At 46.1% G+C, this 24,726-nt stretch overlaps 1 protein-coding gene across 5 annotated transcripts in view; it reads left to right on the forward strand.

Moving 5' to 3' along the window:
* Positions 1–24,726, forward strand: part of Atxn7l1 (ataxin 7 like 1) — a 235,206-nt gene that overhangs the window by 64,825 nt on the left and 145,655 nt on the right. For all 5 annotated transcript variants that reach the window (XM_077795967.1, XM_026395772.2, XM_026395773.2 and 2 more), the window contains exon 3: positions 16,697–16,801. In XM_077795967.1, the coding sequence (XP_077652093.1) occupies positions 16,697–16,801 (105 nt within the window). The remainder of the gene's footprint in view (positions 1–16,696; positions 16,802–24,726) is intronic.

Raw genomic sequence — 24,726 nt, forward strand, 5'->3', positions numbered from 1 at the left:
TCAATATTGGTCGGATGAACAAATACAGCAGATGTCTCTCACCATGTGCTTCCCTCTTCCCATCCCAGTTTGTCACAGGATGAAAATATTTAAAAGAGTGGACTGTTTCCACAAGAGGGACTTCTGGGAGTGTCTAGCCCAGTGTTGGGTTGAAGATTTGCATCAGAAACTCCTGGAGGGGCTGGGGTTGTGGCTCACTGGTAGAGTACTTACTTGCCTGGTGTGCGTGAGATCCTGAGTTCAAATCTCAGCACCTCGTATAAATAAATAAAATAAAGGTCCATTGACAACTAAAAATACAAAAAAAAAAAGAAGAAAAGAAACACCTGGAAAGCTTTATTCCCAAATGCAGATTCCTGGAACTCAATTCCAATTCTGTCGGTCTGGCCAGAATCCAGGAACCTGTCCTTTGAAAGCTCCTGAGAGATTCTGATGCTTAGTTATATATGGAACCACAAACCTGATCTGCTGCCTTAATTCTCCAGAATGCTCTGGAGCCCCAAAGAGGTTAGTGACAGAGGCCAAACCATGGAGGTTTCCGCTCAGTCCCTGCCTTCTCATAATGTCCAGGGCCCGAGCCATTTGTTCCCAATATGGAATGAGGGCATCAGGATGGGGGCCCCCACAGCGGAGCCTTGACTCAAGAGAAGCTGAGAAGGAACCAGGCAAAGAAAGCTCTGGGGCCAGTGGTTTGGATGCTTGCATGCCTCTGTGCTGTCCATGGCACCCATGGCAATGAAGGGGCCACTTTACCGCCCACCATGGGTGGCGGGTGGGGAGTGAAGCACGCAACTTGCTTTTGATGCTGCTATGAGTCTGAGATGAAGTTGGCTGGGTAGCAACCCAATGTATGGCTTTGATGCAGAGGTAGGGACACGGTCTGGGTTCACCAATACAGACAGCTCCAAGTGAATAATAGATTGAAGGATTTTGTTTTCTCATCTGAGCATTCAGGTCTTCTATAAATTTGAGACAGTAGTGTCCCCACCTCCAAGTCGTTCTCCCCCCACCCCCACCCCCCGCACACTCACACACAATTTACCCTGTGAAGCTGCTAGAATGGCAGGCACAAACCCCACAGAGACAGGCTGTGTTTCTGGATCAAAAACAGCATTTAAACCAGGAAAACCAAAATGAGTGAACTCTGGGCAGCCCTGGAAAGGGAAAGCCACACGCTGGAGCCAGACTGCTGTGCAGAGTGCTGGAAGGAACCTCCTGCCACTGAGAATTAGGGGTCCTCCCTCAGCGCAGTTCCTATGGACTGTGCGGCTGGGCTGTTGCTGGTCGTGTTACAGGAAAAGACTTTTTTTTTTTTTTTCTCCTGTTAAGCGAGAAGCAGTTTGATGGCACTATGAAAAAGCTCCCCAGGCATGCAGACCTTAAGTAAATAAAAGCACAAAAATAGATTTTTTCAGACCGTGTCCTTCCAGAGCATAGTAGGATTTACTGAGAAATTGGATTGAATTCTCCTTGACTCACCTGACTGCTGAGAGGAGGAATTCAAAGGAAAGGTCTATGTTTCTTTCCCCAGCAGTGTCTGCTGAAGCAGGGCCCACTGCAGGGCTTAGGGCTCTCAATGGGTGACCTTTTGAAAGGCAGTTAGAGGTGTCTGAACTGCAGGCTGGTAATGGGGGCTGAAACTTAGCTAGAGCACCCCACCCCTGAACTCAGAGGTGAGAGATTTACTGTGGAACCTCTGCCCTGCCCAGACATTATAGTTTGGTTTCCTGAGGTATGAAGGCCACTGGGCAGCCCTCAGAAGAACAGGATTGTTTTTCTGGTGGTGCTGAGGGGCTGGTCCAAAGAATCCACACCCTTACTCCCTTCTGCTTGGGTATTGAGACTGTGGTTTGCCAGATGGCCCACCCAGTGCTGGGTGTTAGGGTGTGACTTAGAGCACAAAGGAGGTTTTCTCTTGAGCCTTGCCACCAGGGTTAAAATGTCAGGACATCTCTGGCATTCTATTTTAGGTCGTTTGGGTTTTTGGGGTTTTTTTTTTCTTTTTTTTTTCTTTTCCAGAAACCAGGCTTTAACCAACCCTAAACCATCCAAGGATCCAAATATATTGCCCTAGACCATGTTCTGGGTTCCAGCACAGAACTTTATTATGGTTGAGAACAAAAGGTGTGCTCGTATACTGGCTCCCTGAGAAAAAAAATTTTAAAGCTCTGATTGTGATATTTGCCAGTTTACAAGGTATAAACGTTCTCACCAATTTCAAACTTCCAACGTGAGGGTGCTAAATATGGAGTTGGGAAGAGATGCATGGTTGACTCACGAGAATGGCTCAAACCAGCTCCACACATTATTGAACTACAAGTCTCTAACACATGTATCTATAGAATAAAGGTACTTAAGAGGGTCAAACCAAGCCACGTGCAAAGAGCCAGGCATGGTTGTGCACACCTATATTCCCAGTGGCTCAGGAGACTGAGGCAGGAGGATCATGAGTTCAAAACCAGCCTTGGCAAAAATGAGGCGCAAAGCAACTCAGTAAGTCCCTGTCTCTAAATAAAATACAAAATAGGGCTGGGGATGTGGCTCAGTGGTTGAGTGCCCCTGAGTTCAATCCCTGGTACAAAATAAATAAGTAAAATAGTACCCCCAAAGATAACCCTGCATGTACCTGTACTTCCCCATTGGCTAACTGATTCTTAAGAAGTCTAGATTGCCAGATGAACACTGGATGTACCAGTACATGTCCAAAAACCAGGCATCTCCATTTTAATAGCTGCCATGACAGGACAATGATTAGACAACTTTAGGGGTTATCACATCCTTTAGAAGGGTTTATTAAAAAATGCATCCTACTAGACCCTACCCTGCAGAGAATCTGATGCTGTAGATCTGGGACAGGGTCCAGGCATCTACATTTGGCAAGCAAACTGCAGGTAGTAATCACACTCATCTACTGTTTACTCACTCTGTGGCTTGGATGACTGAAAGTTTAAGGTCTAGTGACTTTTAACACAGTGACTTTATTCTCAATACTCCCTGTTTCGCTCCAGGCAAACAGGGCTATTTTTTTTTAAGTCCCACTATGCAAATTATGGTCCTAATACATATCTGTTGAGAGCATCCCAAGCACCAGACAGCAGACACACGTTACCCCATCTCATCCTAACAGTGGCTCTGTTATTACCATCCCCATTTTGTACATGTCGAAACTGAGGCCCACGGAAATTTCCCAAGGAGGTGGTGCCAGGATTCACATCCAGTCTGTCTGACTCCAAGAGCTGCATTCTAAGCATGACACTCCACTGCTTCTATAAAATAGTGTTCCTCAGAGGGTCTTTGGCTTTCGGCCAAGCTATTTCAGGCTGAAGTTCAGTTCAATTTCATGGGCATTTAATTGAGTGTCTGTGAAATGCCGGCACTGGCATAAAGTGTCTTATTTAATCCTAGCAGCAACCTTATGGAGAAAGTGTGCCTGCTGTTTTCCTGAAGAGGAAGAGTAGGTCCAGAGAGGTCCTGTGGCTTGCCCTGTGTTGCACAGTCAGCTAGAGACCCAGTGGGATTTTTGTTGCTCCTTCCTTGACCCACAGCTGCCCAGCTGAGTCTCCCGGAGGGTTCCTTAGGTAACATAAGGCAGCTTTGATTCGTTGACACTCTTGAGCATTTGGGCGTGTTTCTGGCAGTCTTCATTTTTGACTGTTAAACATCTGAGTCTGTAAATAAAACATTAGGGTACAAGTGGGAAAGACAGACAGAGCCACCACAGTCTTTAAACACCGCTGCTGAGAAGCCGCAGCAAGATGAAAGCCCTGGGCGCAGGCAGGGAAAGGGGGTGGGCTCCCTGGAGGAGGCTGCACCGCAGTAGGCTCTAGAAGCCCGTGTAGGATCTCAGCAGCCTGGAGGAAGGGCCAGAGGAGGGGCCACAGCAGGGGAGGATTTGGTGAGTATTGAACCTGGGGTCCCAGGGATTGGGCCAGATCCCAAAGCCTCCTGAACCCTGCTAAGAATCTCCCTTCTCTCCTTGGCAGGTAACTAGTTTCATGCTTGATTTGTGATTGAAGATGTTGTGATTTTTCTCCTCCAGCCGATCGATCTTCCTTTCCATTACCTTAAAACAGCTTTTTTTTAACCCCGGCTCTCCATGGTGGCTTTTTCTTCCCAAGCCTCTGTGCTCAGAAGGTGGCAGCTGTAAGCACCGGCGCCATCAGAGCTGGGGATGAGGAGCCTGGAGGTGAGGAGATGCTTGAGCGCCTCTTTTTGTTCTTAGAGCCAAGGTTCGTTTCTGTCCTTTACAAGTACTGGCAAGAAGCCTGGTCCAGCTGGAGTGGCTCTGGCTCACCTTGTGAGCACCCCGTTCCTGGGAGAATGCTTGGGTTATCTGTCAACAGCTTCCGGTCGGCTGGCTGTCCCAATGGCTCAAGAGCTTTGCACTCTGATTCAGGGACATTATGCAGTCCCTTTCCACTGTCCTCTGAGAATGGACACACTTCTCTCTACGGAGCCAAATGGCACTTTTACTTCTGAGCACTGGCAGCCTTGATCTGGTGAGCATTATAATCCTGAAGGGCACTTGTGGGGTTCCATGGCCCTGACTAATGGCCCTCTGAGGGGGAAGTGCTATAGTCCTTTTGTCAGTTATGGATAAACCACAGCCAGAGCCAACTTCTGCTTTCTGCTCAGGGACACTCCTAAGTGCCTTAGCATCAAGGATCTCTTGCCCTGAACCCTCAATTAGGAAATCAGCTCACCACTGCCCTGGGACTCAAAGATTGTGTGTGAGCGCCCATCATTCCTAGATACCAGTTTCATGGATTCTGATCAGAATACCTTTTCTTCATCCTTCCATCTGCAGACAGAATCTTGATATAAAACTCCACCACTGAGCAGAAATCCATGTGTCTGAAATATGGTAGGGGTGGGCAGGATTTTCTGGGTAGCACATTTTCTTATCAGGTGGCTACCAGCCTCCTTCACATGTTCTGGATGGCATGGGTAGCAACAGCTTGACAGCTGAGGCTTGCTGTGAAAGTGTCGCTGTGAAGGCCACTTCTCTGAAAGTGTCACTGTGAAGGCCACTTCTCATGCCTTGATGTACTTGAGGCACTCATGGGAAGGCTTCTTCATGGACTCTGTTTTCACCATGTTCCTGCAACATGTCATCCAAGAAATCTCTCAAATTGTTATGTTGGGACAAGTGTCGCATCTATCTCTGTGGTGGATAAATACTGTCTGGCTCCTCCTGAGGCCATGCAGCCATTTCTAAATTAAAATCTCTAAGCAGTGTCAGAAGACCTGTTAAGAACTGCTCCTTCTTGGGCTGGGGATGTGGCTCAAGCGGTAGCGCGCTCACCTGGCATGCGTGCGGCCCGGGTTCGATCCTCAGCACCACATACAAACAAAGATGTTGTGTCCGCCGAATACTAAAAAATAAATATTAAAAAATTTCTCTCTTTTTTTAAAAAAATAAATAAGTAAACAAAAATTTTTAAAAAAGAACTGCTTCTTTCATAATTGCCCTAGTCTTAGAAGAACTTTGAAAGTTCTCAAGATGGCATGAGTCTGACTCTCCCAAACAACTAACCACAACCCCACCCCTCCTTTGCCCTGGACACTCTCCTGTTTTCGTCTGGATAGAATACAAGCCTCTCGGCACATGAATTGAAAGAAGCAATATGGAAGATACCAAGTTCTTTGGTATACCCAAAAGCAGACTTTTTTTTTTTAAAGTGAAAAAAGATCTATTCAAGTGTCAGAACTGTGGATTTAGTTGCCTACAAGGAAAACTTCAATTCATACTTCACTTAGCACCTAATGCATGGATGGAACTGTGGTGCATTAGAGAAAACGAAGACACAGAGGAAGCTCAGTCTTTGCTCTCGTGCAGCTCATAATGCAGCCATTGAAAACCAACTGACACTTCTTGCTGTTTAAGCTTCTTTTTTCCCCCTCCTTGTTTGGAAGTATATATTTATTTATTAATTTATGCCATATATCACTCTTGTCACCCAGAAATGTAGCATTTATTGTAGCAGCAAAACAGAGACCAAGCTAAATCCTCAGAACCACAGTGCTTAAGTGATATAAGACTTTCTATGCCAGAACCATGGTAGGATGGAGAGATAGATAGTCCTCAGTAAATCCTCTTAAGACTGAACCACTCCAGTGTTCTGTTCATTTGCTTTTTTTTCCCAGAGATTTTCTATGCAGCATGGATGGGGCATACTCCTTTTCCCGTCTTCTTCTTCACTCATCTTCTCCTAACACACTTTCTGTTGGACCAGTCATTCAACTGAAGAGCTGGAAAGGAACTTACAGGTTCAGTTAGTCCATCCTCCAGTCTCAGTCAGGATGCCACAGTAAGAAGTTGGACTGTCCTATGTGAAAAGACATGAAAGGAGATGTTTCCATTGATTTCCCCTTAGCCTATACTTAAGGTGTTCTAGTAGCACTTTCATGTTCAGCCTGAAATTTCTCTTTGACCGTATCTTCGTGCATTTTCTGCTAACAGAATACCACAGACAGCGTGATTTATAAAGAAATGTATTTCCTACAGTGATGAAGGCTGGGAAGTCCAAGGATGAGGGAGTATCTAGGGAGGGCCTTCTTGCTCAGTAATAACATGGTGAAGGATGGAAGGGCAGCAGAGCCCATGCAGGAGAGGGGTGAGGAGGTCATGTGTTGACCATGTGAGGACCATGTGTTGACTCACACATGGTCAAGATTTCATTACTATAACAAAAATACCTGTGAAAATCAACTTAGAGGAGCAAAGAATCATTTTGGTTCATAGTCTTGGAGGTTTCTGTCCATGGTCACCTGGCTCCCTTGCTCTGGGTCTGAGGTGACGCAGAACATCATAGCAGAGGGGCATGGCAAAGGAAAGCTGCTTGCCTCAGGACAGAGAATGAGAGAAAGAGAAAGGGATCTGGGGACAAGATACAGTCCCCAAGGGCACTCCCTTCACTAGGTCCCACCTCCTACAGTTCCCATGTCCTCCAATAGCCCATTCGGCTTAGAATTCATCAATGGATTTATCCATTGATGAGGAGACCTAAGATTCAATCACTTCCCAAAAGCCCCCACCTCTGAACATTGCTGTACTGGGGACCTAGTCTTCAACATGAGCCCTTGGGGAACATTCAAGATCCAAACCATAACAAGAGGGAAGTGAAGGGATCGAACTCATCCTTTTATCAGAAACTTACTCCTGCAACAACCAACCCACTCCTGTGATAACATTAATCCTCTGCCCTCATGACCTAATTGCTTCTTAAAGAAGGTCCCACCTCACAACACTTGGGTTGGGGGTTAAGTTTCCAGAACTTCTGTGTGTTGGACCAGTCATTCAACTAAAGAGTGGGAAAGGAACTTACAGGAACTTTAGGTGACACATTCAAACCCTAACAGACCACAGTCCATCTTATAATGTAAGGAAAAGCATCATATGAGGGTCATCACTTCCATGTTCCCAAACCAGTATGACTCCCACCTGTACCACCTGTAGAGTAGGAGAAGGAACAGCATCACAGACTATGCCAGGAGACCCAACCTGAATCCAAGAGATGCTCCAGGATGGATATGGGAGGAGTCACCCCAGAATCAACTAAAAACTGGCCTCATATAGACAAGCTCTTAAATTTCTCTGACAAGGGAGAACTAGGGCAGGAAAAGGCAAAAGAAAAAAGAAAAGAAAAGAAAGCAAAGCAATGCCTATGGAAGAAGAGTTGAGGGAAAATGCCCAGGGAGCCTAGTGATTTTGTGGAAATACATATCTCAACTGGTATCCTCAGGTTAAAGGAAATATGAGCATAAAGGTTTAAATAAATATTTAAACATTTAAATGAACCAGGTAGGAGAACCTGAGAGGGAAGTGAGTCTAGTGATGACTCATGACCGTTTCTAAGCATTCCTAGTTCTCTCTTCTCATCTTCTGTTGAAGTGCCACTCAGCCTGAAAGCCAAGAGAAAGGGACTAGAACTTCCCCCAATAGATGGATGCTTCTTTCTTCCCTGAGCCAGAGTGAACTGTACAGTATTTGTTGACAGATCACTGGTTGAACATGCTGTGCCTATCCTCGTCCTTCACACTGAACTTGGACCCTATGGCTCTCTTGACAAGGGGGAAATTGAGCTGTCCTGTTCACAACTGATCTCTGAGCCCAAGCAACCCTTGCTATAAGAATAGCTTTGGCCAGAACACCTTACCAGGACTCAGCAACATGCCAAAGTGTTGACATGTGCCTCATCTGTCCTGAGATGTCAAGCCAGGACTTGCCAGCCAGCAGGACTTACCAGCCAGCCTGGCTGGAATGATAGACAAGGTGTGTGTGGCTGGGTAGGGAGAAGCCTAGGTGTCCCTGCAGCTGCTTGAGAAAGTCAGGGTTGGTTTTACATCCACAGGAACATTTTTAGGAACAAAGTACTGGCATCGTTGCCTAAGCCAGGCATGGGAATAGGGGAACCCTTTGCAAAATTATTCTCTTTGCTACCAAGGTCATTTCGGTCCAGCCAACCAGTCATATCCTCTGCCAGGCTGGGCTCAAGTTGCCACCAGTATGCCCTGGACTGAGCCTTGTTGTGTGCCGATCCCAGTGTGAGATGGGGAAGAGAGGAGGAGGGAATAGTGGGAGAAGTCTAGATCTTCCAGGCCCTGGATGATGTGCAGCCTTGATATAAAGGGCCCCAAAGCCAGGAAATAGGAACTGAAACCAGAGGGATGGCACCCGGAACACCTGAAGCCACCCCGAATGCCAGCTCTAAGGGGCCAGTCCTGGGGTTGAGAGCGGGAAATAGCTGTGTTTGCCAGTGGAGGAAGGAGCCAGCCTTCACACACTTGGCGTAGTGGGGACAGGAATAAGTCTCTTCTTCATTAGGGTGGCCCACCTGAACTTGTCGCCTTCTTAGATTCATACCGCACTTGTCTTCCAAGGAACTCAAAAAGTGAATAAACAGATATAATTATTGACCTTATCCTTTAGATAACAACATGGACTTTAGGGCAGTTTATTGTCATTTACTGCTTCCCCCTTTGAGAGAAGAGAAAATGGAGGACTGTGGAAAATAAGTCGACTTCTTGGGAACTTGGGCCTAGTGAGTGTATTGACATTGTCAAGAAGCTACCAGGTGCCAGACCCTTTGGCCAGGGAGATGTGAAGGGCAATAGCTCATGATTCCCAGCTTCCAGGAGATCCCAGTCTGGTGAGAGCCAGGCTCTCAGGAAAGCCGCCCCCATGGTGCTGAGATGCACCAGGAGGGACGGAGGGAGGAGAGCTTCCCAGAGGGCACTCAGCTGAACTCAAGAGACAAGAAGGACATGGATAATATGTTCTGCTTTATTTTTTACATTCTTATTATATGCCAGCTCCTTCACAAATATGTTGTTCAAGTCCAGATGAGGAAGCAAGCTTCCAGAGGATTATCATGCCAAGTGGCAGGGCCAGGACTTGAACTCCGTGCTGCCAGCTCTATGGCCCAGCAATCAGGCATTATATTTTTAAGGCCCATCTCTTGAAATGATTTGTTCTAAACTCTGGCCTATGGCTGGCTAAGGCCTAGGCCTGGGAAGCATCCTGGAGACCCGGTGCAGCCCCCTGGCCTCTATACCTTGAGTACCTATCTCTAAAACTCCTTCAGAGGAAAGGGAGCATTAGGCTGTGGTGGATGGTTGGGGCTGGGGCTCCAGAGGGGTAGCCTTATGGGGAACTTCCACCTGTCTCCTTTGTTTCCCAGGACCTGCCTCCCAGCCAGGCAAGAGGGTGCCTCCCAGCCACAGCAAGGAGAGGAGGGCAACTTTGGCTTGTAAAGAGGAGCTTGGCTTCCTAACCTGTGCCCCAAAGGAGATCCTTCCTGAGGCTGCAGGGCCACTGCTTCTGTTTGCTTTCTGGTCCCCGGTTTCGGGTCCCCTTTCCACATTTCACTGTTTTGAAGCCCAGGCAGGCCCTTGGTTTTCAGAGATCTGAAAACTGGAAAGCGGCCATATTTTTCTAGAGGGGGAGTTGGGCCTTCTGCTGGGGCAATGGGAGATGTCAAGTCCACCGTTTTAAGACTCCTGATTTGTTTTGTTTTATGCATTTAAGGAGATTTGGGAGTTGGGAAACAAATAAAATCACTCTGTCAGAGCAAAGGAGAAACATTTTTGTAGGTCCCTTCTAGCTTTTCGTGTGGCGAAATGATGAAGACGTAAACAGAAATTCCACTCGCAAAAGAAAATTAATAAAAATTGTATGATGGGCGTATTAAGATTGATAGAGGGAAAGAAAGTCTCTTAGGTCCAGCTGCTTTGTGTCCTGATTTGAATCTGCTTGGAGTCAGTCAGAGGTGTCCTTGAACCTCAGTGACTGTTCTTCTGAATAACTTGACCTATCTGAGTCCATGTAGGTAGAAGCCCACAAATCAAACTCTGTCAGCCACAGCATGTTTCTCTGATACTTTTCCAAGGAAGTCCAGTGGCCCAACCCTCTGGCTATCACCACATGGTTGTCATCCTTGGGTCCTATGAAGATCTGTGAGTGCCATTGTCTCCCAGTGAGCTTTTTAGGCAGGGCTCACATCTGCCTGCCTGGAAAGGCCTTGGTGTGACGAAATTAACATAAATACAATTCCATTTTGTTAATTGCAATTTTTAAAGAAGATGTTAAAAAGAAAAGCATACTTTTAAAATTAAATAAAATTATTTTCCAAAATGCACAATATTTATTGCATGTGCTGCCTTGAGATTTTTCTAATTCCTATAATGACGGAGTTGGTTTCACAACCCTGGAAGAGACTTTGGGGGAAAGCTAAGGCCATTTTCCAGGACCTTACTAATATTTCCAAGAAGTAAAAAGCCAAGGTTGTCTGTTTTTTTTTTTTTTTGTCTTCTTCTTCCCACGGCGGGACTTTGTCTAGCGAGCACAGGTGTCATCGATTGCCGATAAGCTGTTCAGCTGCCTTCAAAGCGCAGTCGGCATCTTTCCGCTTCTCTGGGCTTCTCTCAGGATTCCCGCTCGCAGAGGGAAGGGATCAACCCTTCCCCACTCTTTCTTGAGTTTTTTCATCTTTCAGGCTCTCTCCAGTTGTTGCTTCATAACGTCAAAGTCTCAAGCTTTGGAAGGTGTCCAGGGGCAAATTCAAAAGCACACAGTATCTAGTTTGATCATGAATCCACAAAACCAGCTGTCTTCCCATCTTGGAAACAAGTCCTGTACAAATAGTGAATTGGAGATGTCACCCTGCCCTTTCCTGAACTGCACCCCTTGTCAAAAGGGAACACTGGATATAAATGAAAGTTCACATACACAATTTTGCTGGGCAAAATAATTCTCCTTAGAAAGCTGTTTACTTTGTTCTTGAATAAAATGCTACTCTCTGTCGATTTCTTTTTTAGACTCAATTCTTAGACAGTTTATTGACTACATTGGGAAATCCAGAGTTATTACTACTCTTTCATAAAAACCATCCTATTGTCCCAAACTTTGTGTCTTTTTACATCATCCTTGCGGAGCTCTTTCCCCCTCCTTCCACCCTCTGCCATCTGGGAGGGTGGGGTCCAGGGGAGGAGAGGCAGTGAGAGCCAGACAGAGGCTTGGGGAACCCCAGGTGTGTCAGGAAGCAGGCCAGGTGTACCAGGCGACCTTGCTAACGTGAGTGTGGTCAACTCCACCACAAGTGAGAACTGCACCAGAAGTTACATCAGGGAAGGGACACGGAGAGCATCACCTGTGGGTGATACACTTATAAACAGCATTGATCTCGTACCATGAGCTTGATCTGTGACTGTTCTCCATAAAAACCCCATAACAAGTAAGCATTAAGTCAACAGACGTTGGAAAGAACTCCAGTTACTTTACCACCCCACACTTCCCCTATGAACAACTTGTAGCTCTGTGTGCTCATTTGACACAGGAAGTGGTCACCATGTTTACCTGGCTCTGCTGTACATAAGTTCTTGGGTTAATAACAATTGATGCCATAACCATAATTTTATATGAATATAATGATTTACTCGCAAGTGAGTTCACAAAAGCCTGTCTACATCCCCATGTGGTGGATGATGTATATAATGTAATACACCCATTTTATAGTCTGGGGAAATAGCCAGGGAAGAGTGATACCAGAGTGAGTGCCGGACGGTGGTATCCTGGTAAAAATCTTACAACCAATTCTCCAAGAGTAGAAGTCCTACTTGTAGTGGATGCTGACTTTGGTGTTATAAATATAGTTCTCCTTCTTTTCTAAGGTTTTGCTTTCCATGGTTTCAGTTATCTGAGTCAATTATAGTACCAAAATATTAAATGGACAATACCAGAAATAAACAATTCATACATGTTAAGTTGCATGCCATTCTGTACATTGTGATGAAATCTTGTGCTGTCCTGCCCAGGACATGAATTAGTCCCTTATCCAGAGTATCTACTCTGTATATGCTACCCACTCATTAGTCTTAGGAGCCTTAGGATAGCCCATTAGTCATCCCTTTTAGAAGATCCCTGAGTCCATCTTCTGTTGCTATGACAGAATACCTGAGACGAAATAATTTATAAAGGGAAGTTTATTTCAGCTCACAGTTCTGGAGGTTGGCAGTCCAAGATGAGGCAGCTATATTTGGCATGGGCCTCCTGTGACATTATAACACAGCGTAAAAGTGGAAAGGCAAGTGGTAATGCATGGAAGAGGGAAAGCATGAGGGCAAACTCACTTTAAAACAACCTTATTTTACTAGAAGGAATCCACTCCTACAAGAAAGGCATGACTCCTTCTTAATGTTTTAATCACCTGTTAAAGGCCCACCTCCCAACACAGCCACAGTGGCAATCAAATTTCAACATGAGTTTCAGAGGGAACAAACATTCACATCCCAGCATCTTTCACACTGGCTGCTTCACTGTGAAGTGGGATCTGGCTCTGTGATTAAAGAAACAGCATTTTGCAGAGGAAGGAACCCTGACTTTAGATTCAGTGCCCTGTAATCTCATCCTGCCGCACAAGTCACTGCCACAGGACCTCTGGCAAATGACTTTACCTTCACACTCTTGCCTGAAAAGCAGAGGTGTTGACTTCATAGGTTAATTAGGAAGAGTAGCCAAGGGGGTATCACATCACAAACTCCAGCCCATGGTAACTTGTCCACAGTGGTTATCATCTGGTTTGTGGCATTTCGGGGGATTTCACTTTTCTTCTTCACTTTTGCCCATCTGCATTTCGTGTTGCACTGGTAAATATTTAACCACCAGCTCTCCAAAGAAAAGACCTGGTTGTAGTGTTTGCCCATTTCCATGGTGCAAATACTTCCACCATGGCTGACTTCAAGCCACCACCATTGACAACCCTGAATGTGGAGTTGGGAAGGGGAATACGCAAGTGGCCCTCCAGGCTGGTGGAAGCCCACGTCAGCACGCAGCTGTGCACTCAACATTTTACTTAGGGGACAAATTAAGGAAGAGAGAGAAAATATTGAGTGCCAGCATTGTGTCTGGTCTATTCATGTTCATCTCCCCTTCATCTCCAGCCCTTATTAATCGAATCAAACAGCATGCTGACCTTGAACGGCCAGCCATGTGAAGTGGAGGGCTTCTGGGAGCCAAGAGCCCTTACCTTGCTCCCCATCTGCCGGGCTCCCAGACCTTGGGCTGCCTGTAGAGGAGATTCTAAGATCAGTTCCCCCAGCAAGAATCAAGCAGACAAGTGCAAGGTTGAAACTGCCTTAGAGGTAAACCACGAAAAGTCCCAGCAAATAAAGGGCTTGAGGGGAACACACGCCCAGGTGGATACATCTCTGACTAGCCTAACCTTGACCTAGAACTCAGTGACATAGCAACTGTGTGTGCATGTGAGGAGATGGGGGGGCGGGTAGGCTCTGCAGATCACTGGGCGAATACAGAAGAATGGGACAGGCCCCCAGTGGATCCTCAGGCATGAACAACAAAAGTGCAGAGACACAATCCATACCTCACGGATTCAGCCTCCTGGCAGCTGGTTCAGACTCTGGCCCAAGAGTAGGTGCTCAAGCTAGGGGTAGAGCTCAGTGGTAGAGCACTTGCCGAGCATGCACAAGGCACTGGGTTTGATCCCCACCACTGAAAAAAAAAAAAAGATGCTTAAAAAATTTGTGATAATGCAGGCTGGGGTTGTAGCTCAGTGGTAGAACGCTTGCCTAGCACACATGAGGCATTGGGTTTGATCTCAGTACCACATAAAAATAAATAAATAAAATAAAGGTATTGTGTCCATCTGCAACTAAAAAAAAAAAATTGAAGAAAAAAAAGAAACTTGTGATAATGCTTGGTTCGGGTGGATTCTTTAAATTTTTAATTAATGAATTTTATTCCTTCATAGCTTACCTCTTGCAGAAGGGATACAAGACAGCTCAATAAATTCCTATTGAACAAATAAGTAAGTTTTAGCCCTAGCCAGTTCCTGGTTTTGCATGTTCCTGAGTAGAAAATGTGACTTTAAATCTAAATGAGATGCAAAGCGTTAATACAGGTTGCCAGTCATTTTTAAAAAAGTCTTCTGGCTTTTCTGTATTTTTCAAATGTATCCTCAAAAGAGCATGGATTGTTTCTGTTATTTAAAAAATGAATATATTTTATAAAAAATAACCTGCAAAGAAAAGTGAAGCAAGAGTGTTATCAGCAATTAAAGCTCCAGGGGGGACCTGTTCCTGCTGTGAGGCTCTAAACCGAGGGTCCTGTCTCCCTGGGGCTCCCATAGCTCTGTCCTGCATCTGGTGGGACCAGTGCTCACATCCTCACCATTGTCGCAGCTCCAGGCTCTCTCAGCTTCTCTTCCCAGGGGTCTCCCACCTCCCAGGTGATAATAATGTTCCCCTGCATAACGCCCAGGCAGATGATGTAAACACAGGCACGAATAGAGACAGATGAGCCCCCAAGAGGAGTGAATAGCAGACCACACCCACCCAGAGGGACCCGTAACTTAGAAATTTGTTGGAGCCTGTTATCCCCCCTCCTCCCCCTCCATCTGCTCGCCACACCAGAGGAGATAGAGGAGGTCACTGGTAGGGAAATCCCCAGCCAGGCCCGCCAGGCCCACCCTCCCATTTGCTGGCCTCCTCCCAGAGAACTGGTCTCTGCTCCTTGCTGTGTGATAAGTGTACCCATTCCATTTCCCCCAAAGCATCAGGGCTGCCCTGATGAGGGAATGCAGAGCCGTGGATCCTCCATTAAAGCATTTGTGGGGTTGTCAGTGAGCCTTCCCACTTCTTGAGACCTCGACTCTTTCTTCTGGCCTAAGATCACAGTCTGGGAACCTGTGTTCGGGTTTTCACTAAAGACACAAGTGGAGACTTCCGCTCTCAACCTGAGGAAGTTCAGGGGGTTTGTGACCGAGACACCTTTGTGCATACAATGTCATGAATTCTTCCATTACCTCCGTGAGGTTGTGGCTACCCTGTTCTTAGAGCCTAAGTGGCTTGCTTGAAAGCAAACAGAGGTATGCTCCAGGGCCCTGTGGCCACACAGCAGTGCCTAAGGAGACGTGACTATGGTTCCTCAGACAAAACTGACCTTTTTGTGTGTGTGACAGCTTTTTTGAGATATAATTTGTACATCACACAGTTTGCACATTTGAAATATACAGTTCAGTTTTTTAGTGTATTCATGGAGTTGTGCAAACACTACTGTCAATCTTAGAACATTTCATCACCCCACCAAATAGATCCCTCACCCCAAGTCCCTCCAGGCCTCCCTATCCAATGCAGCATAACTGCTTTTTATCTGTGCAGATTTGCCTATTCTGAACATTTCATATAAATGGAGGCATACAGTATATGGCTTTGAGGGTGGCTCCTTTCTCTTCGCATAACGTTTTCAGGGTTCATCCACGTTGTAGCACTTGTCAGTACTTCATTGCTTTTTATGGATGTGTAGTAGTATTCTCTTATATATATGATGCGTTTTGTTCATCCATTATCAGTTGGTAGCCAACAATCAGTTGGATTGTTTCCACTTATTGGATATCCTGAATAATAGCCAATGAACATTCATGTGGACGTACGCATTCATGTCTCATTGGTATGTCCCACATATCATGCCTTAAAATCCGTCAGTGATTTCCCATTGTTCCTAAAATCAGGTTCAAATTCCTTACCTTGGTCTATGATGTTTCTCCCTCTGCTATCAGAGGCTCCAGGAGAGCAGTTCTCCCTGGCACCTAGCACGATGCCTGGCACCCAGAGACACTCATTAAATATTTACTGAATGAATAATGGATAATGATGGCAACAAATGAGTCACTTGTTCGCAGGATTCCTTTAGCCTTGGTGTCTCCCACGGGTGATGGGGAAAATCAGGTGATTGCTGAGGACACGTTGACTCCTCTTGCTAGCCGCAGCTGAGTTCTCCCCTCTCGCTCACCTAAGGGACCACTGCTGAAATAGGAAAAGGCTTGGGGGAGTCCCCACAGTCCTGAAATAAAGAGCCTCATTGGGTCCCACTACCACCTGGGTTCTGTCTTCCACCGGGATCATCCCCCAGCATGTAACCGGGCAGCCCCTGACACTGCTGACCAGACCAATTGTCATCTCAGCCTGTTTCCAGGGGTGCAAAGAGGCGTTCTTTGAGGCAGATGCTTCTCTGAGAGTTGGGGAGCTACACTGTGACAGACTGCATTTCCTTTAGTAAAGATGATTGCCTTTCTGCCTGTGTTGTTTGAAAAACTGTCCTTGAAGAAATTCCAAGAGGAAACTGTATGCCTTCTGAGACTTAATTGATTTTTCAAAAAACATTGTTTTCATTTCCCCACAGATATGCACTTATTTGGCCATTATCCAGCACATGACGACTTCTATCTCGTAGTGTGCAGTGCCTGTAATCAGGTCGTCAAGCCACAGGTTTTCCAGTCGCACTGCGGTAAGTGGACTCCTGCACCCAGCAGGGGCACAGGCAGCCGCCACTCCGGGCACAGTCGCCTTCCACAGGCCCCCCAGTGTCTGTCTTTGCCCAAGGCTGTGGGTAGACTCTTCCTGGGGCTGCTGCCTCTGCTCACAGGGTAACTGTTTTAGGATCTGTAGTCCTCCTGCTGAAATGCTCGGTCCTAGGGGGGAAAAAATGAGAGAAAACCTGCAACTCGTTATGGTAGATGAGGCTAGACTGAAACCATCCGCCCAACGTGCTGACCTCTGCAAGTAACCAAGGGGAGGGGAGAGCAGTGGCTTGAGGACATGTTCCTGCAGCCTGACATTTTCTCCTCTTGAAACAGGGGACTGGAGAGCGGTTTCCCAGACTCACATAAGGGGGCTGGAGCCAAAGGTAGCCCAGTTCATGGGCCATTGGATGCTGACCCCAGGAAATGGCATATAAAACCTCAGGTTCCACTTATCGGTTTCCAAGAATCTCCTCTTTTCTTTAAAAAAAGAAAAAAATCCAGCTGTGTCTGGGAACTCGCTTTCCCTCTATATCTTAATGTCCTCAGTGTGATAAGTTCCTTCAGTCGATCAGCAGCACACCCCCACTCCCACTCCACTCAGCGCAGGTGCCGTGGACAACGACAGAGCGCACATGGCCACTCCCTCAGGCATGAATGAACGGCCAGCTTGTCTTAGACAAGAAACCTTTGACTCTCACTGGGTGGAAGTTTCCTGTCTTGAAGAGGGAGCTGGCCAGATGATAGCCAAAGCCATCATAGACAGTAAGTCCAGAGCAGTATTTCCCAAATGTTTTATGAATTCCTGAGCCCCTTTTGATGAATGTAAATTCTGCTTTATTGTTAAAGTTTTGAAGCACATCCAATATTGTACCTTAAAAAAAAGCAATTATAATATTGAATGAGCTTTTGCAAATGACACATTTCCCCTTTCTCACACTGGGGATTTCTGATTTTCCCCCTGTCCCTTTATTTATCACCATGCTGTAATAAATAGGCAAGGATAAAAGAATTGAATGTGTTTGGGACTATAGAATAGTGTATGTATATACTAATATCGTCTATGAACACGTGTATATGATCCATATATATCTACATGTATACAAGGCCTCTGTGTATATATTGTAGGTGTATTTTGTGCTTGTAACATGCAGAAAGAGAACCCAGCTCAAGGGGCAAGACTGACAGGACAAAGCAGAGACAGGGCCCTAGAAAGTGCTGCGTAAAGAGCTCCGGTGAGAGGCAGAGTCCAACTCTGTCCTTGGGTTACTTGGTTAACGTCTCCGGACTTTGGTTTCCTTGTCTCTTCCATGAGGAGGTAACTCCTGTGGACGTACCCATCTCCAACATTTTCATTCCTGGCAGTGTGAGTGTGAAAAGAGCAGGCATGTTCTGGGCATGAGTTGACCTTCTTGCTCAGTGTTCTGTGGCAAATGGCCCTGTCTTCCTCCTGGAAGAGAGACAGGGTCAAACATTTCCGAAGGGGAACCGTCAGAGGCCCCGTGGTGGTGCCTCCAGCTGAAGTGACAGGTGGGGTAGCAAAAGCAGAGCAGTGATCAGAAGTTGCCACCAGTGCTCCGTGAATGACCTGTGAGCTCCATGCTCCATTGCCTCTTTGCACCTCATAATGATGCAGCCGGGAGCTCATCCTGAACGTGGTCACCGTGCACTCATCCATTCACAGGACTGTGCCGCCACTCTAGGCACTGGGGTACAGCAGTGAACACAATAAGTGAAAATCCTGGCCCTGGGGAGCTTGCGCTGTACTGTAAGCCTTCAAAACCTTCACTGGGAACTTAGTTTGCCAGCCGTCTTTGATAGAAGTACCCTAAAAGGGACCTGGGATCCCCCTGCCCTGCAGAATCTGCCTAAGGGTAAAACCCCATCTGGCTAGCAGAGGAGCTCTAGGACTTTGGTGTGGCTGATACACATGCCTCCCTCTACCTTGGGGCTTTTGGTGCAAGAACCAAGACTCAGCTTATGGGAAAGCAAATGGTATTGTGGCGCCCTGCTCTGAGCAGTGACAGAAAATTAGTCTGGGGCTTTGGGGTTACTGACTTCATCACTCGAAGCCCGGTCTCCATTGAGTTTCTTGCTGAGCCAACTGACAAGCAGCAGTGGGGACATAACCAGAGCTCAGCAAATTGAGGCACTGAAGCCTCTCTCCTCTTCCAGGTGTGTGTACCAATAATCCAAGACCCATATTTATCAGGACTGGGAGAGAATGCACGGCAGAGCTCAGAACCATGGCAACTCTTCCGGGGGAGTATTTTTTAGTTCGTCTAAGAATTTCTCCTATAATTTCATGATTAGTTGAGGCTGCTCTAACAGAATGCCAGAGGTGGATGCTTCTAAACAACAGAAATCCGTTGCTTGCAGTTGTGGAGGCTGGACGTCTGAGGTCAGGGTGCCAGCATGTCAGGATTCTGATGAGGGCCATTGTCTGAGTTGCAGATGGCCACCTGCTTACAGTATCCTCGCGTAGCAGAAAGGGGACCAGAGAGCTCCCTGGGGCCCCTGTCTTACAGGCAGTAACCCCATTCATTATGTAATTGCCTCCCAAGTCCACCCCCCTCACACTGGGGGTTAGGGTTTCAGCGGATGGATTTGGGAGGACACAGACATTCAGTCCCTACCAGTCTGTCTTTTTCCGCTGTTTCACCTTGTGTGATGACCCTTGCTCTCTTCAGCAAGTTAATAAGAATTCCACTGTGTCCAGGGCCGGGCACTGTGCCAAGTGCTTTCCATATCTTTGAGCCTGTAACAGCCCTGTGAAGGAGGTATGAATTGGTATCCATTGAAGCTGAGGAAGCTATGGCTTAGGAGATTTCAGTGTCTTGCCCTCGGGGCCTCAAAGCCGGGCAGGTGCTGAGCCTGATTTCACACGCAGCTTCATTAACAGTGAGGGAAGTGCCTGCTGCGTCGTCATCTCACCGCCTCTCTCTGTACACAAATATTGAAAGCAGAGCTCTTGAAGGGAAACTGGGGCGGGGCTCAAGCCCCACCCACCTGGCCTTCCTCCGACTCCCCTGCAGTCCCACCACCAGGGCTCCATAGAGCATCCATCACTTGACGTTTGTTGACGTAATGGAGATGGCAGGCTTTGGAGTCAGACAAAGGCTCACAGGACTTCCCCACTGTGTGACCTTAGAAGGGTCAGCTCATCTTCTCCATCTCGGTTTGCTCATCTGTAGAATGGGTTAGTCAGCCTGCCTGGCAGGGTTGTCCGGACATGACTGGTGGGAGGCCTGGAGTTCACTTCCTCCCCTCTCTTCATGGCATCTGCTCACACTGCCCCCAGCGGCGATGGGACTCCTGTGCCGCTTGCCACCTTCTGCCACACAGATGTCTGTGGACTGTCTCTGCTTTCAGCACCAGGAGATTCCTTTTCAATTCTGTACTCCCAGCACCCAGAAAATGAGTTCATCACAGGGGCATGGCAGCATTCAAGACCTTGGTATACTGGCCTTTCAAGCTAAATGGAGGGGTGTGTTGTGTGTGTGTGTGTGTGTGTGTGTGTGTGTGTAGGCAGTCAGTTGTGGAGTTAAAGAAAATTGTTTCTTACTCAACACTTATTTTTTTAAAATTTATTTTTCAGTTGTAGTTGGACACAATACCTTTATTCATTTATTTTTATATGGTGCTGAGGATCGAACCCAGGGTCTTGCACATGCGAGTCAAGCGCTCTACCGCTGAGCCACAACCCCAGCCCTTACTCAATACTTCTGACACCAAATATGTGGCCTTTGCATGCCAAGCCATTTTCTGTGGACACCAACTGGGTATCCTATAATTTAATTTGATTCTGACAATAACTACTCAGAGTTAGTGCAGATGCCACAGGTTAAAGGCTCAGCCCTACAAAACAGCCTCCTGCTGCAGATGCCAGTCACAATCAGCGAGTCTCAGATTACCCACACTGATGTCTAAGTTGACCATAGCTGGGGATTCCCACAAACCCTTGTCAGGTTTGATAATTTTCTGCAATGACTCACAGAACTCAGGGAAACATTTTCCTTTCATTTACTGGTTTATTATAAAGGATGCAAATGAACAGCCAGAGACACATAAGGCAAGGTCTAAAAGGGTCCCCATAGAATTGTGGTGCTACCCGAATAACATGTGAATGCCTTCACCGACCTGGAAATCTCTCTGAACTCTTGTTGTTGAGGGGCTTTTTGGAAGTTCCATTACACAGCCATAATTGATTAAAACACTGGCCATTGGTGATAAACTCAATCTTCAGCCTCACCTTAAAACTCTCTGTTGGGGTACTGGGGTTGTGGCTCTGTGGTAGAGCGCTTGCCTAGCACGTGTGAGGCACTGGGTTGGATCCACAGCTCCATATAAAAATAAATAAATAAAATAAAGGTCTTGTGTCCATCTACAACTAAAAATGATACTAAAAAAAAAAAAAAAAAAAACCCTTGGGCTGGAGTTGTGGCTCAGTGGTGGAGCGCTTGCCTTAAATGTGTGAGACACTGGGTTTGATTCTCAGCACCACATGTAAATAAAAAATAAAGGTCCATCAACTACTAAAATAAATAAAAAAATTTTAAAAACCCTCTTTGGGGACCTAGCTATCAGTCTTCTCACTATCCTACAGAAACTCCACAGATTGCAAAGGTCCTCAAAGCTCAGTGTCCAGAAACTGGGAACCAAAATCAGATACAAAAACAAATGTGCCCCTTATGCCAGCACTCAAGAAATTACAAGGGTTTAGCTGCTCTGTGTCAGCAACTGGGGACAAAGACCAAATATATATTTCTTCTTATATCACAAGTCACAGTAGCAATGTGAAAAACAGGATAGCATCATGGAGAAATCATGAATTTTGGAGTCAAACGGATCCAGGTTAGGATCCTGACTGACATTGTCTAGTGGCGTCACCTTGGGCTGATGAGGTGACCTTTCTGAGACTCCTCTTCCTCATCTATAAAATGAGAAGGCCCGTGCCTGCCTTGTGGAGTTACTCTGAGAAGCAGCTTCTATAGTTTTCTGGCGCATGGTAAGGAAATAAAGAAAGGGTAGCTATTATTGTCAATAAAATGTGGCTACTTTTTATTAAGTCAAAAGTTCCTTATGAAAAATGGGAAAACCAATTTAGTCAAGTGTTTCCTGTCTTCGTTCCCCGCCCGTCTCAGGGGATGTGCGCTCAGGTCAGCCCGTGGACTTTCGCCTCTGATTCATCTTGAGCTTCCCACACTCTTGGAGGCAAGGATTGTCGCCTGACCGTGATCATATCTGCCAGGAGCCCCGAGGATTTGGCCCAGCAGATAGTGCTTGACATTCTCCTTGGAAAATGTGGCTCCTTTGGAAACGCCACGAAGCTCAGGTGTCTCTGGGTTCTCTGCCCGGGTGCTTTACAGGGGTACTGTGACGCCCCCTAGCATGCCTGGCCACAGTCCTGCCCCTGACACTGCCGAAGCGGATGTCCCTGACAGAAAGCAGACACAGCCACTGCTTGGAAGCCCTGTTCCTGGCAGGGGGATGGAGGACCTCTGAGAGCCATGCTCCTGCCACCCGACCTGTGTCAGCCTTCTTGTGCCTGTTCTAAGTCTGTGCCAAGGGCTTTTTAGATACTTTTCAAACCTCCACCCAGAAAATCTAGGATCTGGAGGGATCCCTCTATTACTGAATTTCCTTAGATGGATTGACATGGTCCGGATACTTGTAGGAAAAAGAAAATAAAAAGCATCACCTTGAAAGGCCTGATTCCACTCAGCAGGCATCTGTCTATCCCAGATTGTCCTCTCAAGGTGTGGCTCAATGCACTGGAAGGGTCTACCGGTTGAGTGCAGCCTCTCTAGAATCAATCTGCTTAGTTTCAAATCCCATTTCTATCCCTGATTAGCTGTGTGACCTGGGACAGGTGCCTTAGAGTTTCTGTGCTTTCATTTCCTTATTCTTAATACGGAGTCATAGTTATCTCATATGGTCTTCAGGATGATTAAAGGAACTTGCTTGCGAATGGAAAGAACAATGTAGAACAAGGCTTACTTTTAAAAAAAAATGATAGTGATGAGTTTCAGAGATCCATATTGAAATCTTGTCCAAAAGATTGTCACCTGTGGTATTGGGGAGGGAGAGAAAGTCCTTTGTGACTATCCCTCTGGTGTCAATGCTGTGGTGGGACGTAACCTCCACCTAGACCCAGTGCTGAGGCCATTTTCCTCAAAAGGATACTGAGGCTGGGTACCCTCTTTACGCATGTGCAAAGGCAAGGAGGTATGAGGTGTGTATAATGGAAAAAATACTACTGCTAATAATAGTGTTCTTTTAGTCACTTTGGAATATTGTAATTTGCTTTAGTCAGCTTGTTCGTCATTGTGACCAAAAGACCTGACAAGAACAGTTTTAGAGGAAGAAAAATTTATTTGAGGGCTCACAGTTTCAGAGGTCTCAGTCCATAGAGGCCAGCTTCATGGCCTGAAAGGAGGCAGAAAATCATAGAGGAAGGGTGTGATGGAAGAGAGCGCTCAGGACCTCACACCAGGAAGCTCTGCCCACCGAGAACCAAATACACCCCAAAGGCACGCCCCTCCCTCAGCCACGCCCCCACCTACCTGCAGTTACCACTGTCTTAGTTAATCTAATCTCTATCAGGGTATTAATGCACTGATTAGGTTAAGACTCTCATAACTCAATGATTTCACCTCTAAATTTTTTTGCATTGTCTCTCACACATGAGCTTTTGGGGAACCCCTCACATCTAAACATAATTAAAGATAAAGTAAATAGGTCAGTTCAAATTACAATTTTATAATTGGGTTGAACATTTATGAAATTGTTGGACTTTCCTAAGTGAAAGGAAAATAATTTTTCTCTGTCCTTATTTTCTAATGTTAGCTACCTACTGTCAAGCATGGGTTCCTAACAGCAGCTCTATTGATATTTTGGGATGTGTCATTCTTTGTTGTGGGGACATCCTGTATGTTGTCATGGGATGTCAAGCAGCTTTCCTATCTAGATAGAATAGCAGCCATTGCCCTGTTCCTAATCTTTATTTGTTTATTTGTTTGTCTGTTTGTTTTTAGATTATTTATTTATTTATTTATTTATTTGCAGTGCAGAGAATCAAACCCAGGGCCTTCACACATGCTAGGTTCTACTGCTGAGCCAAATCCCTAGACCCTGCCCCTAATCTGGACAACCCAAAACATCTTCAGACATTACCAATATCTTCTAGGAGACAAAAGCACCCTCATTTGAGAACCACCACCACAAAACATGACATGCCCCATTCGTTATGTCATATTCTGTGCTTTTCTGTACTTAATTTTATTTTTCCCAAAGCATGTGCACACTAAGCCCAGAAGTAACTTCTGTGGGATCACAGCCACATATAGAAAGTTGACTATTTCACCTCACACAGAGCTGGTCCTCAGAATCATTTCCCCACCACAGGCATATGCAGAAGTGTAAAATAAAAATAATAATAATAATAAACAAAATAAAATAATGGAGAAAAGAAAAGGCAAAAGAAATTATACAGAGCCCATAGAATTTTTCAACCCCATTTAGCACTCATCCTCTGAGCAGAGAACCACACCCCACCCCTCAGAGATAATCCTTGGATGGCACTGCAAATATATTATTATTATTTTTTAATGGTTTAGAACCAAGGAACCAACATGTCTTTCAACAGACAAGAGCGGGTTCAATTTTTCTCCCTTCTTTCTCGGAGAGGATTTTTCATTCCCTTTTCTGATTGTATTTTTGAATGCCCTTCAAGTAGCTGTTTTGCATGTTGATGGTGATGCAGCGGAATTTAATGAACTGTGAGCTACAGCAGAGAGGCTGAGCTGCAAAATAAATGAGTGACGGTGACTTGCTCCTGGAGCGCGGCATGGCATGTCCTGGCTGGCACCTGCTCTTCTGTGTGCATCCAGATGCCTATGCTGGTTGGGTA

This window comes from Urocitellus parryii, chromosome 3 (assembly GCF_045843805.1).
Source record: "Urocitellus parryii isolate mUroPar1 chromosome 3, mUroPar1.hap1, whole genome shotgun sequence".
In the NCBI taxonomy this organism is placed as follows: Eukaryota; Metazoa; Chordata; class Mammalia; order Rodentia; family Sciuridae; genus Urocitellus; species Urocitellus parryii.